The sequence below is a fragment of the Pipistrellus hanaki genome (genome assembly GCF_964339955.1).
Source record: "Pipistrellus hanaki genome assembly, chromosome: 3".
NCBI classification, from domain to species: Eukaryota; Metazoa; Chordata; class Mammalia; order Chiroptera; family Vespertilionidae; genus Pipistrellus; species Pipistrellus hanaki.
Genome location: NC_140505.1, coordinates 28,813,520 through 28,830,813, shown reverse-complemented (window position 1 = coordinate 28,830,813; position 17,294 = coordinate 28,813,520). Strand labels below are relative to the sequence as shown.

The 17,294-nt window shown below is 37.3% G+C and overlaps 1 protein-coding gene across 4 annotated transcripts in view; it reads left to right on the top strand.

The window, feature by feature from the left end:
• Positions 1-17,294, top strand: part of MYO16 (myosin XVI) — a 505,283-nt gene that overhangs the window by 228,785 nt on the left and 259,204 nt on the right. For all 4 annotated transcript variants that reach the window (XM_084879972.1, XM_084879970.1, XM_084879971.1 and 1 more), the window contains exons 13-15: positions 78-205; positions 2,880-2,985; positions 12,136-12,253. In XM_084879972.1, the coding sequence (XP_084736098.1) occupies positions 78-205; positions 2,880-2,985; positions 12,136-12,253 (352 nt within the window). The remainder of the gene's footprint in view (positions 1-77; positions 206-2,879; positions 2,986-12,135; positions 12,254-17,294) is intronic.

The window sequence follows — 17,294 nt, the reverse complement described above, 5'->3', positions numbered from 1 at the left end:
TTTTGGAGCGAAGGCTGCTGAGTCATGTCCTGAAGCCTTTTTACAGAGATGGCTGTCTGTGCTGCCCTGTGTTCCAGGTCTCCCAGCTGTACCGGAGCAGCACGGGGCAGCCCTGCCCCTCGCTGCCACCCCACATCTTCTCCTGCGCGGAGCGGGCCTTGCACCAGCTGTTCCAGGAGCAGAGGCCCCAGTGCTTCATCCTCAGGTAAACCCATGCTGCGCCCCATCCTGGGGCCTCGGCTGTAAAAATATCTTCATTTATTATGGTTTACATCTTGTTTACTTCCCGGGCAGGTCGCAGTCCAGAATACCGTTGGTTCCTTACAAAGGACAGATGTTTTTGTTGCTGGAAATACAGCCCCAAGTGCGGCTGAATCAATATCAGCAAACGTAACCTGCAGCTCAGTTCATTTTGAAGATTTACAACCTCAAACCAGAGTGCTTTTGCTTTCGAACCTTAGAACAACATGGGGGAAGAAAAGCATCCGATATTAGGGAATCTGTGCCACGGTTCTCCAAAACGTGGTGCTGCCCAGAATACAAAATAAAAATTATTAGCATCCTTTATATACTTTCACATGGCCAATTTGTTGAAAAGTGTCATGGAGGTTCAGATGGATGGATTGTAAACATTAGTGTTCTCATTTGCAAAAACAGTATATAAGTAAGTAGTTGTTTTCACACTTGTTCCAAAATGTCTCTGGGTAAGGGAGGCTCTGGAGGGCGGCCCCATCCATTCTTGAATCAAGCAACTCTATGTTTATTGGCCTTATCTATTGTGTTTTCTGGTCTTACTATGACAAAAAGGGAACACTTTAAAAAATTATGAGATTGCGAGGAATGTTTAGCAGTGTTAACAATAATACGTAATAGGTATTGGGAAATTACTATGTGCTAGATGCTTTCTATGTATTGTCTTATTCATCACTTGAGCAACCTTATTGATAGCTATTATTATTATCATCACTATTTTTTATATCAGGTGACTAAGTATTAGAAGGGTTAACTAATTGGACTAGTATATCAAAATAGGTAAATAGTGAATTGGGGATATGAGCTCAATAATGTGAATTAATAAATGGTGATGTATGAACCACCTACTCTGAAAAAAAAAAAGATCTCTTTATTAAGTTTCAAGAGTATCACCTAGTCCTGGTATCCAGAATTGAAAAACAAATGTGTGATCACAGGAATTATTTGTGTAGTTATTATGTCTTCTTTTAAGATTAGTGTTTTATGTAGCTTCTCTATCTCCTTGATTGTCTTGACTAATATAAAAACGTTTTACACTTATAGTAATACATTAAAAATTAATACATTTAGAATTCAACTAAAGACATTGCTTATAAAGTTCCCTTATTTGGTGTCTATTATGTCCTATAACTAGCATATGCAACAGACAATTTTTAAAATTTGGGATCAAAACCTAAGTATTCCTAGAATAGGAATTCTATAACTTAGTGCTAGGCCAGGGAAATGTTATTTCCAAATTTTAATCTTATTTCTCATTTTGTTGGCAATATCGGCCCCAGTGGCACACTAGGTTTTATCTTGAGAAAAGGTTTTTAGTAATTCTCAGATATTTTTCCTGGGCCATAATTGAGGGTCTGGAGTCCACCATGATCTGCCTTCCCTTTGACTTCCTAAAGGCCTTGTGAGATGATTTTAATTAATTGTTTGAACATCTGTGACAAATAGCCGCTATCCTAGCCATATACTGAGCAAACCTAAATTAATGCTAGTTGCTGTACACACAAGCAGCTTGTGGCATAAGTTGTACAGGGCCTGCCTCTGTCATGTACAGATTTAGCAGACAAGGCTGTTTGGATAAGCTTAAGCATTATTGTGGGCCCCTGGTTAGCACAACGCCAAATATCTGGTCAACTTCGAGTTTAATTGTAGACTTAGATTTTGAGATAAAAAATATTTCTGGAAGACCGTTCAACTAGAAATTTTAGTTTTAACGTGATCGCCTGTGGAGCCAAGCCTATCCTAACCCATTTTTCTCTCTTTTTATAAAAATTTCCTTGTACTTTACTCAGTTTAAGTGAAATGTGTCTATTCTTAGGTTTTATGAGAGAGTTAGAATATGTGTGATTTTGGCTCTCACCTTCCCCGCTCCTCATCTGGCAATGCAGGGAGTGCAACCTGTGGGAACAGAGTGGGGTCTCAATGACCACTAGGCCAGCCCCAAACCCTCACAGGCCTCCGTGTGTCCATATTCACAGGCTGTTTCTGCTCCATTCACCACTCTGCACTCGCCACCTATTTCAGCTTGCTTTACAGAAGCTCGGGGAATATTTACTCAGTATTAATGCTTAATAAATGCTACCTTCCGTGCTCCCCTTCTCCAAGGATCATCTCAACTTCTGCCTCATCCAAACATCTTTCCTAGATATACCTGTTCCTTCACCCTTGGGTGTATTGCCCACTGTGTTTTAACTATGGGTCATTAGAGTATCCTAGGTAGCCAGCACAGGGTGCAGCTTTTCACCTCTGAAGCATCTGGCACATAGTAGGTCCTTAGTGACTTTCATTTGAAAGAATGAGCAATATTTAAAAAAAATAAAATAGCATTTTCAAGATTTATTTCTGAGTGAATGCAAGCAAAATCTCTATTGTTTTTAAAAAAATTCCTGAAACATCTAATCATTTTGCTGGGAAATAGAATTTCAGTTACGATAAATATAATTGTAGAAATTAAATAAAACCTAGCACAACTTTGGGAGAAAAAATTAATATAAGACACTGTCTTATTTTCGGGGAAACAGGGTATGTTGTTCCCTACTGTCATCATGCCTGAGAATTATCTGTGCTTATTAATTTTTTATTACAGTTTCCAAAAATGGTAAACTCATGTTTTGTCTGTTTTCTTTTAGTGGGGAAAGAGGGTCTGGAAAGACCGAAGCCTGCAAACAAATAATGAGGCACCTCACCTGTAGATCGGGCACCAGCAGGCCTATCTTTGATTCCAAATTCAAACACGTGAGTTTCTTATCTGGCTTGGAAAATACGTTGTGCCAAGAAAAATATCATTTAAAAATACTGAATTACACTATATTTTTGACCATAAGTGGGACACAATTTGTGGAAATAAAGAAAAAGAAGAAGTTTGAGGCTTGGTGTAAATAAATATTGTTCAAGTAAACTTTTATTTTTTAAATTTATTTTGAAATGTTTCAAACATACTCTTCATATTTGCTCAGAACAGTTGGACTGAAAACATGTAATTTAGTTAGAGGTTATTGTTCACATAGAAAGTGCCCCTTCAGTGTGTAGATGCCTTTGGCAGGGTTGACCTGATAAGCAAACTTGTAGGCGATGAATGAAAACTGATAATAAAGTTTTGATGTGTGTAAGAGAATTGACAACAAGAAACCTTAGGGGCATTGATAAGTAGAAAGTAAATCTTCAACTCCTGGCCAAAATTACATTAATTTTATATGCCAAAGATTATGTTCAATTCCTCACATATGAAAGAGGAATATAAGTTTTGTTAAAAATAAATCAACAGACTCTGTGTGACCTACAAGAAAATAATGTCCCTATATGCTATATCATTTTCTTGATTAAAAAAACACTTTAACTCTCTCTCTCTCTACACACACACACACACACACACACACACACACACACACACTTCAGCTCTCTCTCTCTATACACACGCACGCACACACGCACACGCACACACACCTTCTTCCTTTAGGGGTATCTCTTTGATTTCCTTCTCCTAAACTCCAAGGGCCATTCTTTTGCCTCTGTAACTTGCTTTCTCAGCTCACAGAGCCCAGCTGGTCCACTTCTACCTCTGCAGCTTTCTAAATAAACCAGGGGTCCTCAAACTTTTTAAAGTGGGGGCCAGATCACGGTCCCTCAGAGAGCTGGAGGGCCGGACTATATGAACTACTAATTCCTACTGTAACACCTCGGCTGCGCTCACTGCCCAAAAAACCTGGCGGGCCGGATCAGACTCCTCTGCGGGCCGCATGTGGCCCGCGGGCCGTAGTTTGAAGACCCCTGAAAACATTTGCTTGCATTTGAAGAAAAAAACAAACAAACCAAAAACAATTGATACACATCATAGGTCCTGCTGTGGCAGTACACACATTCTTGGAGTGTATTTCTAAGTGAGGTGATGCGAGTATAATAATTCAGTCTCAAGTGTACACAGCTTGCTCCTCTAGAATCTCCCCTGCACAGGCTTCACCTCGAGCATCTTTGCAGAATGAGACCTGCATTTCATTCAGCGATTGTATATTTGAAAGTGTCCGATTACATTGGAATAAAAGCAGTTGCTATTATCTTAGGCCATTCCCTAAAACAGTGCCATGTAAATGTTTACACATTGAAAATCTGGAACTGTATTTCGCAATGAGTATTGTGATGTTTGTGTTTGGTTTGCTTTCACTTGCCCCTTTCCCTCGTGCTGCAGGGCAGTTATTTCTGCTATGTAGTGTTTACCTGGGAATATTCTGGAGATTTAGTATTGGATTCCTCATTTAGAAGTGAGAAGAGTTTACATTTAATTGGTAGATTAATATTATTTCCTTATATTTTCTATTTTTGAATAAAAAGTCCTTCAAAAGTTAAATATGCTTTTATGGATTTCAAGCATATGCCTAATCCTGAAGATTTTTATCATTATGAAGAATATATAATAAATCATAGTATTTATTATATATTCTTCATAATGTGATGAAGTGCATCCATAGTATCACATAGCAGTGCATCCATAGTATCGCATGTTTATTAAAAACTTTACTTCGTAGTCATTTATTAAGCTCGGCCTATAAATTGAGCACCTGCATAATTATCCAGCACAGCTCAAAATAATTTAACATTTCAGGAAAGAGCATAAATTATCTTTTTTATTCAGATATTGCAATATGCTGACTACTGGCAGTTAAGGCTTAGAGAATTTATGAAACAACACAGTTATAAAATGGACTTGGGTTAACTAATAGAATAATAGGATCCATTGGCTTAATTGTCATGACAAGAAACAATAGTCTCCACTGTAAATTATAGACTTAAGCAACCATTTATTAAAATGATCCTTTGAGAAAGAGCAGGCTATGTAATTTCTAAAATGCATTCTAGGTTACTTTATGCAAATTGGCTTTGCTTTTTAGCTTAAGTGAATACATTCCAAGTTGAATATCTTTGGACAAGATAGATCTAACTCTTCCAAAATTAATTAGAATCTTGGAATCAATATTATACTATCAATGCAAATTTTAACTAAGACAATTTCTAATTCATTTTTGTTTTGTTTTATTCATTTATCGTGGCAAATTGAAGATGTCATAGATAAGTGATTTCTAGTCTCATCAAATAATATTTCCCAGGTTTGAGTATGGCTTAAAGTTCATGTCCATTATGCTTCTTTTTGCTCTTCCTTTAAATTATTATCTGCATGAATATTATTCAGTATAAAAAAATTAGCACTTTTTTTGCACAATGTCCAAGTGTATATCTGGAAATTGCATGTAAGCATTGGCTATACTTATGAATCAACTGTAAATCTTTATAACATCACAGGAGTTCAGTGAAATTACATACATTTAAGTGATGAGCTGCATGAAAGGAAAATCTGATTAAGGAGATGAGTAGAAAAGAACATCCTTGAAATATGGAGCAATTTAGTAGAAAGCTTGATGCTCAGGACAGAATGAGATGCGTTGGATGGCTCTGAAAAGAGAGAAGCAAGTGGGCTGAATTAGGGGGCCAGTCCAGCCAGATTAGATGGTGAGGCATCCCTCCGAGGTACCATGCCCGCAGACCTGGGGCATGAGGGGGCCACTAGGGATGTGTGCAACTGACATACACATGGTGTCTTCTCCCATTAGCAAACCCTGGACAAGTCTAGTCCTAATGCTTTAGCCCTGCTCCTTAGCATAGTGCGGAACAAAAACAGTCTTTGAAGGTTTTTCTTATCAGCGGTTACCAGATACATAGTCAGAGAGTGGTGGGCACGTTTAAGGAAAGACACATTAGGACGGTCTTCCACAGAGAATTGTGTGGAGGCTGAGGAATGGAGAAGCTTTTCCTTGTGGTTTACATCAAAGGCTTAATTAAGGTTTTGCAAATTAAAGATTATAATATGGAGTGTGTGTGTGTGTGTGTGTGTGTGTGTGTGTGTGTACAAAATGCAAGGGTTTGGGAGGATGTTGGCCATTTGTAAGTTTCATGCTGCCATGGTAAATAGTACTCTCCATGAAGGGGATGCAGAGAGGGAGATAGATTTACTTGCTCTCTATAAGGTGAGGGAGGGGCGAGCATTGAGCTCCAGAGGTTATTTTGGTCACTTTAGGTAGGCACCACATGCACTGGTTAGGGATACACGGCTGTGATAATTCTGGATTTTAGCCTAACACTCAGTGGCCCCATCCTGAAAGTCTGCTTCTGCCTCTCCAATGGGCTTCTGACTGTGCTTTAGACAGTGGGCAGGTGGGTTTGAATCCTCTCACCATTGTTGTTGCTTTTGTTTCCCTGTATAATTTCAAAACAGATTAAGCTTATTTTAGAAGGCTATTGCTTATAAACCCTGTGTTTCAGTTTTATACTATGGAAGCAGGGGGTTTTCCATAGCTTGTTGGAGCCTAAAAGTCATGCTTTTTGGGACAGCGAGGGAGTGAAAACTGCTTGAAACTTTTCAGTAATTCTGGAAAAACAGAGTTTCAACTTTAAGAAGTATTAAATTTCAGTCAAATGATTGAAACATTTATTGAGTGACTGCTTTTACAGAGGAGAATTATAGGGCCAAATTGATTAAGCCATTATTTGGTACTGAGGGGGGCACAGATTTTTTACTTTTAGAAAACACAGTAGGTTAACTATTACTATGATAATAGTGCATAATGTCTAATGGCATAATTATTAAGATTTTATGGGAAAATAATACTATTCAATATAAATAGAAAAAATCATGCTAATAAAATGAGTCAGTAGGTACTGAAGAAATATGTACTTACTTCCCTTTGCCTATATATTTTTTAATTTAAAGTTTTATGACTGTGCAACACCCATTATTTTGTCTCAAAGGCAAGTTGAATGGTGGAATTTTTTTTTCCACGCTACTATTTCTCTTTGCACATTTGTCTAGTACCACCTATTGGCCAAATAGCTAATTTTATATTAAAACCACTGGTTATTTCGAATTTAGAATACATAACAAAAGAATGCTATGTGAGTATTTATAGTATAATTTGTTTAATGGTTTTAGTTTTATGCTTTGTATGTACTATTTACTGTGATTCTAGCAGTAATAGCCCCATGATGCAGTGATTGAACACATTGATTCCATAGAAAGATTGTATTGAAATCTTAGCTCCATTATTTAAAAGTTCTGAACTTTGGGAAACATATGTAATTTTTTAATTTTCTTTTCTGTAAAGTAGACACACTAGTTTTGAGGATTTAAGGGAAATATATGTATACATATATACATATATCCACACATGCATGTATACTCCTGTATGTATATATAAAACTTTACATATATCCATCTATAACTTTATATACATAAATACACACATATATTTATATATGAAGTTATATATCTACATTTCTATTATTATTAACAAAAAATAAAATTAATCTTTGTTTTTTGCTGAATGCTAAATGTGTGCCAAGCACCAATCTGAGGGTTTTATACACTTATAACTACCGAAGAAGTTATCCCTGTGTTAGAATAAAGGAAAATGAGATTTGAGAAATTTAGGAAATTTGTTCAATGGGATATAATTTTTCATTACCAGAACAGGAATATGAGGGCAGCTACTTCTCATTACATAGTACATACATTTAACAATTACCCTATACTTTCTATTTGGGCACATGTCATTATTTACCTTTTATGTACTTTTTATATAATAATAAATATTCAGTCCGTTATCTGAGACAACATAAAAATTATTAAATATTCTAAAACATCCTAATCCTTTTAGTGAATTTTAGACAGTTGTTTAATGTAATAATATAAATGTTTAATCTGTGATATACCAGGCTGGGAGAAGTTAATAGGGGGAAAGGAAGACCTATATAATAATTTCAATAAAGATCTTAAAAAGGTAAAAAAGTGGACAACTAAGATTGAGAAACCAAGATGGCGGCATAGGTAACCGCCTAACTGCAGCCTCACACAACAATTTCAAAAAATACAACTAAAATATAAAGTGGACTTTATCCAGAACTACAGGAAAGTTGACTGACTGGAAATTCTACAACTAGAAGGAAAGAGAAAACCAGAAGGAAAATCAGAGGAGCTAGAAAAGCCTAAGGTACGGAGACACATTGCATGCGCAGAGAGGATGGAGCCAGAGAGGAGGGGCGGCTGAGTGCCTGGCTGGCGTTCCCTAGCAGAAAGGAGATACAGGAGATAAAAGCTCCAGACTGTGCTGAACCCCAGTTCCGACAGCACTGAAATCCAGTTCTGAGTGAGACCCTGGGGACCCAGACATATACAGAGGGAATCTGGGCTGTAAGGCGGAAGCTCAGGGGAGCGGCTAAAGGTAGAGCCCCCGAGTTGTGCACATTTCGCACAGAGGACTGACTGTTGATTGAACCGCTGGATTGCCCTAGTGGGAAAGAGACATAAGCTCCGACTGCTCTTACCCCCACTTCCAACTGCACTGAACCCCAGTTGCGGGCTCATTGGGGGAGAGACTAGACTGTCTGGTAGCTGGCGAAACTCGAGGGCACCTTTCTCTCAGAGGTGCTTGCAGCGAGTACCAAAGGACACTGAGGAACACTGAGACTCAGGAGCCTCATAGGCTGGAAGCCATGGCTGTAGGCTCCACCCTGAAACTCCATCCCATCCAAGCTGAGCACAGAGGCTCTTGCAGTTTTCCAAGTCTAGTCGAATAAGGCTGTCTCCTGGCATAGATACAGCTGATCCTCCCGCCCTACCAACTCAGGGAGGCAGCAAAAATGCTGAGACAAGGAAACAGATCACAAACGAAAGAAATGGAGGACAAAAAGTGACTGGATATAGAGTTCAAAACCACACTTATAAGGTTTTTCAAGAATCTCCTAGAAAAGGCCAATAAAATAAATAAGACCTAAGAAGATATGAAAAGGGATCAACTAGAAATAAAGAATACATTCTATAAAATAAAAAATATTATACAGAGTCCTAAAAACAGAATGGAAGATTGCAAGAATCAGGTCAAAGATTTGGAACACAAAGAGCCAGAAGACACTCCTCCGCAGAAGCAAGAAGGCAAGAGAATCCAAAAAGTTGAAGATAATGGAAGAAACCTCTGGGACAACTTCAAGCGAACCAACATCAGAATTATGGGGGTCCCAGAAGATGAGAGAGAGCAAGATACTGAAAATATATTGCAAGAAATAGTGAAAGAAAACTTCCCCCACCTGGTGAAAGAAATAGACTTACAAGTCTAGGAAGCACACAGAACCCCAAACAAAAGGAACCCAAAGAGGACCACAACAAGACACATCATAATTAAAATTCCAAGAGCAAAAGACAAAGAGAGAATATTAAAAGCAGCAAGAGAAAAGCAGGTAGTTACCTATAAAGGAGCACCCATACGATTGTCAGCTGATTTCTCAACAGAAATCATGCAGGCCAGACGGGAATGGCAGGAAATATTCAAGGTGATGAATAACAAGAACCTACAGCCAAAAATACTCTACCCAACAAAGCTATCACTCAGAATTCAAGGCCAGATAAAAGAGCTTCACTAATGAAAAAAAGCTAAAGGAGTTCATCACTGCCAAACCAGAATTATATGAATTGCTGAAGGGGGTTCTTTAGGAAGAGAAAGAAAATAAAGATAAAAATTATGAACAATAAATATGTAACTATCAACAAGTGAATCTAAAAACCAAGGGAATTAAAAAACCTGATGAACAATATTAACTGTTGAATATAATAGAATCAGAGATACAGAAGGGGAGAGGACTGACAATTCTCAGGGAAAAGGGGAGTGGGGGGTGCGGAAAGAGACTGAACATAAACTGTGCACCTATGGATGAGGACAGTGGGGGGTGGGTAAAGAGCAGAGGGTGGGATGGGGAAAAATGAGGAACTTTTGTAATAATCTGAACAATAAAGATTTATTTAAAAAAAGGTAAAAAAGTGATATAATTGCATTATGAATTTCACTGTGTATTTTTGTAATGTTAAACTATTGTAAAAGAAGCAAAAATAGGAACTTCATAAAAACTATAATTATTTTTCAGAAAAATTTCTGCCATAACTACTATAATCCATTTAATATTTAAAATTAGTTTATTATAAAGAGACTTTAATAATAGAGTTTTGGTAAAGATTCAGTATATGTTTCTATTTAAAAAGTCAAAATTCCAAAACAAATATTTTATATTTTTTTTTATTATCACAATTCAACACTTGATTAACATCAAAGTGTTTTTCATAGTCTTTCAAAATATAAAGTACTTTCAGGTGAATTGAATGCCTTGGTCTAGCAGTATCCAGAAAATTAAAAAATAGAAGCAAAATTTAGATTAAAATTCTCAAAAATATTGTTACCTGAAATTATGATGAGGTGTTATTGTGCTCCCTCTTGTGGCGGAAGCAGGAACTGTATTTAACATTATTTTTATCTTGAAAAACAACTTAGACCTTCATATTTTCATACTGTTTGGAGAATTTCTTGGTCATACTCATTATCACAAGCACAATAAATTATGAGAATAAATTGTGTTTGTCCAATAGTCAGTGTTTAAAGAAACACATCAAGAATGAATTGCAGATGCCAGGTTGATCCGAGGAGCTTTATTAACAGAATTTTAAAACCTCAAATTCCTCACTTCTAAAAGAGAACACATGGGAATAGAAATGCTGGGCACACAGCTTCATCTAGAATTATTCTTGTTTATGTGGGAGAGAATGGTTGATTTGAAGCAATAACAGGGTGAAGGGAGCATAAGGGTTTGGTGTTGAAAAGAGTGTAAATTAAGTAAAAGTTGAAAGAAGGTTATAATCTAGTATTTAAGTGCATTTATTATTTTTAAAATATATTCTATCAATTCTTGTAACTTTAATTTCTTCCCTCCAAAACCACAACAGCATGCATATATATGACTTTTGATTCACACACCTTATCAATGTGTACATTTTCTATACATACCTGATACATACTTGTGTTAAAGTTTATTTTATAAATTAGGCACAATAAAAGATTAACAACAATGACAAAATAAAAATTATAACATTACATCTTAATAGAAGTTATGTGGATGTATTTATGTAATTCAAAAAGTCAAACTTCCAAAACAGATATTTTATGTATTTATGATCACAACTCAACACTTGATTAACATCCAAGTGTTTTTCATAGTCTTTCAAAATATAATATAAAGTACTTCTGGGCTAATTGAATGCCTTGGTCTAACAGTATCTAGAAAATTAAAAAAATAGAAGCAAAGTTTCCTTTAAAAAATTTATATTAAAATTATTAAGTAAAATAAGGATTACTGGACACAGCACTTTAATCTCCCACAGTTGATATGATAATCAAGATGGCTACAAGTGACTAACAGGCATGTAGCATATGTAGCGTGGACACACTAGAAAAGGGATGATTCCTTTCTGGGTGGAATGGAGAGAGGTGACTGAAGCAAAATTTCATCATGTTACACATGATAGACACTGTGCAATTTAAAACATTAATTATTTATTGCTGGAATTTTCTATTGAATATATATTTTAATATGTTTTCTTTTTTTATTTTAGAGAGAGGGGAAGGGAGAAGGAGAGAGAAGAAATATCAATTTGAGAGGGCTGCCTCCTGCTGTCTCCTACTCAGGATTGAGCCTGCAACCTAGCATGTGCCCTGAGCAGGAATCCAACCAGTGAACTCTGGGTGCATTGGTTGATGCTCAACCACTGAGCCACACTGGCCTGGCTCCATTTAATATTTTTAGGACCATGGTTGACCCCAGGTAATCGAAACTGTGAAAAAGTGAAACCACGTACAGTAGTTTGGTACAGGAGAGGGACTTCAAACATCTAACATGGGGTTAAATGAATAGGGAAACCTCTTAGTAGATAATGGAATATTTTCCACATCCTTGCTATTATTCTCTAGTTTTATGTAAAAACAAAACCCAAAACTGAGTTCAATAAATGGTCCTCTTTTCCTATAGGTCATGTGCATTTTAGAAGCCTTTGGACATGCTAAGACAACACTTAATGACCTGTCCAGTTGCTTCATAAAGTATTTGGAACTACAATTCTGCGAGAGGAAGAAACAGTTAACTGGAGGTAAGTTTAAAATGAGCAAAGGGAGGTCTCACTTGCTACTAGTAGAGTGCAGAGGAACACAGGGCAGTGTCAGAATGCTGTGCATGCCTGTGTGTGTGCACATGTGAGGGCAGATCTGAACCATCAGGTTATGAGTTCTGAAATTGTTTTTGAATTAAAAAAATATTTTGAAATGAGAGGTGAGATTTTAAGATGATTATTGTATAAACGATATAATATGGAACCAAAACAAAAAGAGTTGAAATGAATCATATTTGCTGAATATAGAAGTGAACTCAAATATGTACTCAAAATATATTATAATGTGAGTATATAATTTCTTCATATAATCTACTTGAAACAGAATGGAATCTATATTTTTAAATGATTGGATTAAAACAAAAGCAAAATATTACAATAATCACCCATCTAAACCCAAAGAAACTGTTTCTTATTTGGTTTAAATATTTACTGTGTACTTTATGAAAACCTTCTATATAAATTCAACTCATTTAGAATTCACTTAGAATTTTACGTCTTTCTAACCAAAACAAATTATTCATGGAAATGAACAGTGTAAGTGTAATTGCAAGTGGAATGCCTAGTCTACTTAGAGTTTTGTAATAGCTGTTAGCACACAAATATTGGCTAATTTAATGATATTTTGAAAATTATCCACTTTATTTGGCATCTTCAAGTTACTTTGTCTTCCTTTCAGAAACTAAAAGTTAGTTTTGATCACAATTTAGAAACAAAAATCTGTATTTTGCCTGAGTTTATGTCAAAATCAAATGTTTACTAAGTGAAATTTGGTTTAAAAAATACATACAGAGGGCAAAAAAGATAACTTTAGATGTCAAGATCAGAGGCTTAAATTCTGCAATAGGAACGTTTTTTTTTTTTTGTTGTTGTTTTTTAATCCATGGCTAAGAGCACTATTTGAAGATCTGCTTTAGGGGGACCTCAGAGGAGAAAGGTCTGGAGGCTCAAATGTCTTTTTTTTTAAAAAATATATTTTTATTGATTTTTTAAAATATATTTTATTGATTTTGTACAGAGAGGAAGGGAGAGAGATAGAGAGTTAGAAACATCGATGAGAGAGAGTCATCGATCAGCTGCTTCTTGCACACCCCCTACTGGGGATATGCCCACAACCAAGGTACATGCCCTTGACCGGAATCGAACCCGGGACCTTTCAGTCCCCAAGCTGACGCTCTATCCATTGAGCCAAACTGGTTTCGGCTATTTTTATTGATTTTTTACAGAGAGGAAGGGAGAGGGATAGAAAGTTAGAAACATTGATGAGAGAGAAACATCGACCAGCTGCCTCTTGCACATCCCCCACCGGGGATGTGCCTGCAACCAATGTATATGCCATTGACCGGAATCAAACCCGGGACCCTTCAGTCCGCAGGCCGATGCTCTATCCACTGAGCCAAACCGGTTTCGGGACAAATGTCTTTATTTTATGTGTGGTTTTAAGAGTCTTACCAAGGGAGACTCTTCCTCCTCATGAAAGGCACAGCTTGAACACTCTGTGACAGTAATTTCCCTGAGATTTCAGTGGCCAGTGTTTGGAGCCATAGAAGGGAAGGGGGTAGGACATCCCAAAAGCTGTGTTTCAACCCCTTGTCACTCCAGTGTGTGGCCCGAAGATAAGTACGATGGGCATATTTTGGAGCTTGTTAAAATGTAGACTCTCGGGCCCCACTGCGGACCTGCTGATTGGGACTCTAAAGTTTGAGAGGCACTTTTCCAGCCCAACCTGAGGAAAGCGGGACACTCATGTTGACATTTAACTGGCATAAAGGTGAAATCACTTGTCTGGGTATTAGTCGCAAGACTTTTTCCACCCTTTTCATTGGATATTCCCTTCACCGAAGTCAGAATATATTAAATGGCTATGAAGGTGTCATTCATTACTGATTTTGTTTAATAATTTTTTTCTGGATAGAATTTGACATGTCCTCTTCTCCAGGAATGCTAATTTATAAAATGGTTGTTACACAAACATAAAAGAGCACTAGAACACTCTGCAGTGAGCACTCACATGTGAAGGCTTCTTGAATCAGTGGCCCCTATTAGCACGCAGTCCCACACAGCTTCAGCAGAATCACATCCACAAATACCTCTCACGCGGCTTCTGCCAGCAGCATGCTGTGACACAGCCATAATGAATATTCATAAAGATGAACCTGAGGCACTTCAAGATTCCAAAGTGCCCTTAGAATGATTAAAAAGTGATGAGCATCATTTCTGTATACTTTGAGCATTGTGCATAATCACATTTATTCTCCTCTTAGCAAAACAACCATGCAGGCTCCCATGTAGGTAGGCAGGCAGTCTCCACTTTTCTCTACTTCCCATATTATTATCCTACTCATTCAGGTCTCCTAATTAGAACCCTTAATTCATTTCTTATTGCCTATCTTTGTTGGGTAGTTCCTTTTTATTTTATTTTTTTAATTTGGCCAAATGATTTTGTGGTGGTTTTCATAGTTTTTAAAAATGTTATGAATGAAACAACTACTAACAAATAAACAGCAAACAAATAAATAAGGCCAGTGCTAATTGAGACTTCATTAGTAGAAGCAGAATGCCTAGAACATAAGGGATAGGGGAAGAGGTCAGACTGGGAGTTCAGTTCTTTGTTTCCTGTACTTAAGAAGAAAAATAAAGCATGTATTCAGAAAATGTTTATCAGGAAAGTGAAAATTGAAGTGCCATGTGTGCGAGTGAGCTTTGAAGAAAGTAAACACATTTACACTGAAAAGAAAAAGACTCAGGGAAATACGACAACTGTTTGCAAATATCTGCTCCCGTGTAAAGGGTCATGTGTACACAGATGTATTCTGCATACCTTAAAAAGCTGGTGAATGTTCCAGAGAAGGGGTATTTTCACTTAATCACAAGAACTTTCCACCTTACTTCCTTGTGATTCCCGGGTGCTTTCTCACCCCGAAACTGGGTGTCTTCGAGCAGGATGGGTGAGGTGACACCAACCAACTGTGTTAAAATAGCCTGATCTGGACAGAAGCGCTCCAGCCATGAAGACAGAAGAGACACAATTCAGAGATGGAAGATGCTGACGACGCCTCAGCATACCAGCAGACAGCAGCTGCGTGTTGCTGAAGGATGCCCAAGACCAAACCAGAGACGGGCGGACCTGCATTACCATTTGTCCACCAACCAGATCTGAAATATCACGGCTGGCATGTACACATAAGGAACTATCTGGCATTGAAATTGGGACGCAAAAGAACTGTTGGCCCAGAAAGGAACTCACTACAGACTGATTCATTTCCCTCTCAGCATAACCATTATGGCTTGTTGCAGTTTAGGTTCTTACAAGGGTATTTCTTGGATCACATGTTCTCACACATCTAGAGGAAATAATGAACAAAATAAACAGACCCAGAGAAAGAGAAGCAGCGATCAGACTCTCAAACCTCAGAGGGAAAGTAAGGGAGGATGGGGGTAAGGGGAAGAGATCAACCAAAGGACTTGTGTGCATACATATGGGCCATGGACAACGGGGGTTAGGGGGGGCATACCTAGGGAGGGGTTTGGGATGGGAATGGGGGAATAAGGACAATTATGTGAGACCATAATCAATTTTTTTAAAAAAATCAATAAAATATATTAAAAAATAAAATAAAATAGCCTGACTTGAGGTAGGACACCAGGACCGGCTTATTCTAAAGATGCTGCCCACTGCTTTACATTTCCTGGGTTCAAATATGAAAGACTCTGTTACCTGATGACCGGATGTTCTAATGTCCAGTGGAGGGACTGGACAGCATTTATTGTGTCCAGTGCCTATCAGCACAGAACAAATTGAGTCAATATGTAGATGTGATGTAGTGTGTTCCTGTACCAGAGCTATAGGGATGAAGTCCATTGATGGCAGAGATCTTGTCCGCCCTGGTTTATAGTAGACATGCATTAACTACTTGTTAGGTTAATGAATCTAAGGAATGGGCATTGTAAAGGAACAATAAACTGAAACAGTCATTATTCAGTTCAGGGAGGAAATTGCGAAAAACCATCATGGACTCATTCCTGCCAACGAAGGACGCATTACTGAAATAGATAAAGAAGGTTATCAATAATTAACTCTGGATTAGTTTTTAAATCAAGGCCAAGTTTTTTTTTTTTTTTTCATAATTAGAGTTTATGTATGCTAACAATAGAACCATATTCTTTTTTCATAGAGCAGATTATCACATTGGAGTGGGCAAAGCAGAAATATGCTGAAGTGTCTACAAAGGGAAGAGGACCCAGAGTCCATGTGTAAAACGTGAAGAATAGTTGGCTTCTAATCTTTTCTGTGACCCAAAGACAACTACATCTATTTCAGTAGATATTGACATATACTAACAATTGGAAATGTCTCTCAATAAATATGCCAAGGCTATGCTATCTTTTTGGGAAACGTAAAGCTAACACAAATAGGATGGAAAATGTATTAAGGCATTTGCCTTGTCTATTGTCAAATCTTGATTTTAAAAACAAACCAGAAGATAGTCTTTATTATTATCATTAGTTATCCTTAGTATTATACTCTCAATTGGACTTTATTTTAAAAGCTTCAGAGAGCTCTAATTGATCTTATCTCCTTTGAAGAATAGCATCTTTTAGTGCAGACAGCCTGGGCTTTGGAGATAAGTCTTCTGGGTATAAATGTAAAAAAAAAAAAAAAAAAAAAAAAAAAGGTTCACAACAGAATTTAAATGAGGCATTGTTTTGAAAAGCTTGCAGCACAGTGCCCAGTGTAGAGTAGGGACTCTAACTAGGGATTCCTCCCTTTTGGAGTGCACTGGGAGCCTGGGACCTTTGTATCTTTTAATCCTCCTTTACTGATGGGGAAAGAGAAGTTTAGAGGGTCATGGAGATTGGTGATGTCAGATTCAGGACTAGTTCCTATACTTTGCCTTCTAGTTGAGAACTTATAGTTAATAAAACTGGTTTGGCTCAGTTGTTAGATCATCGGCCTGCGGACTGAAAGATTCCAGGTTTGATTCTGGTCAAGGGCATGCACCTTAGTTGTGGGCACATCCCC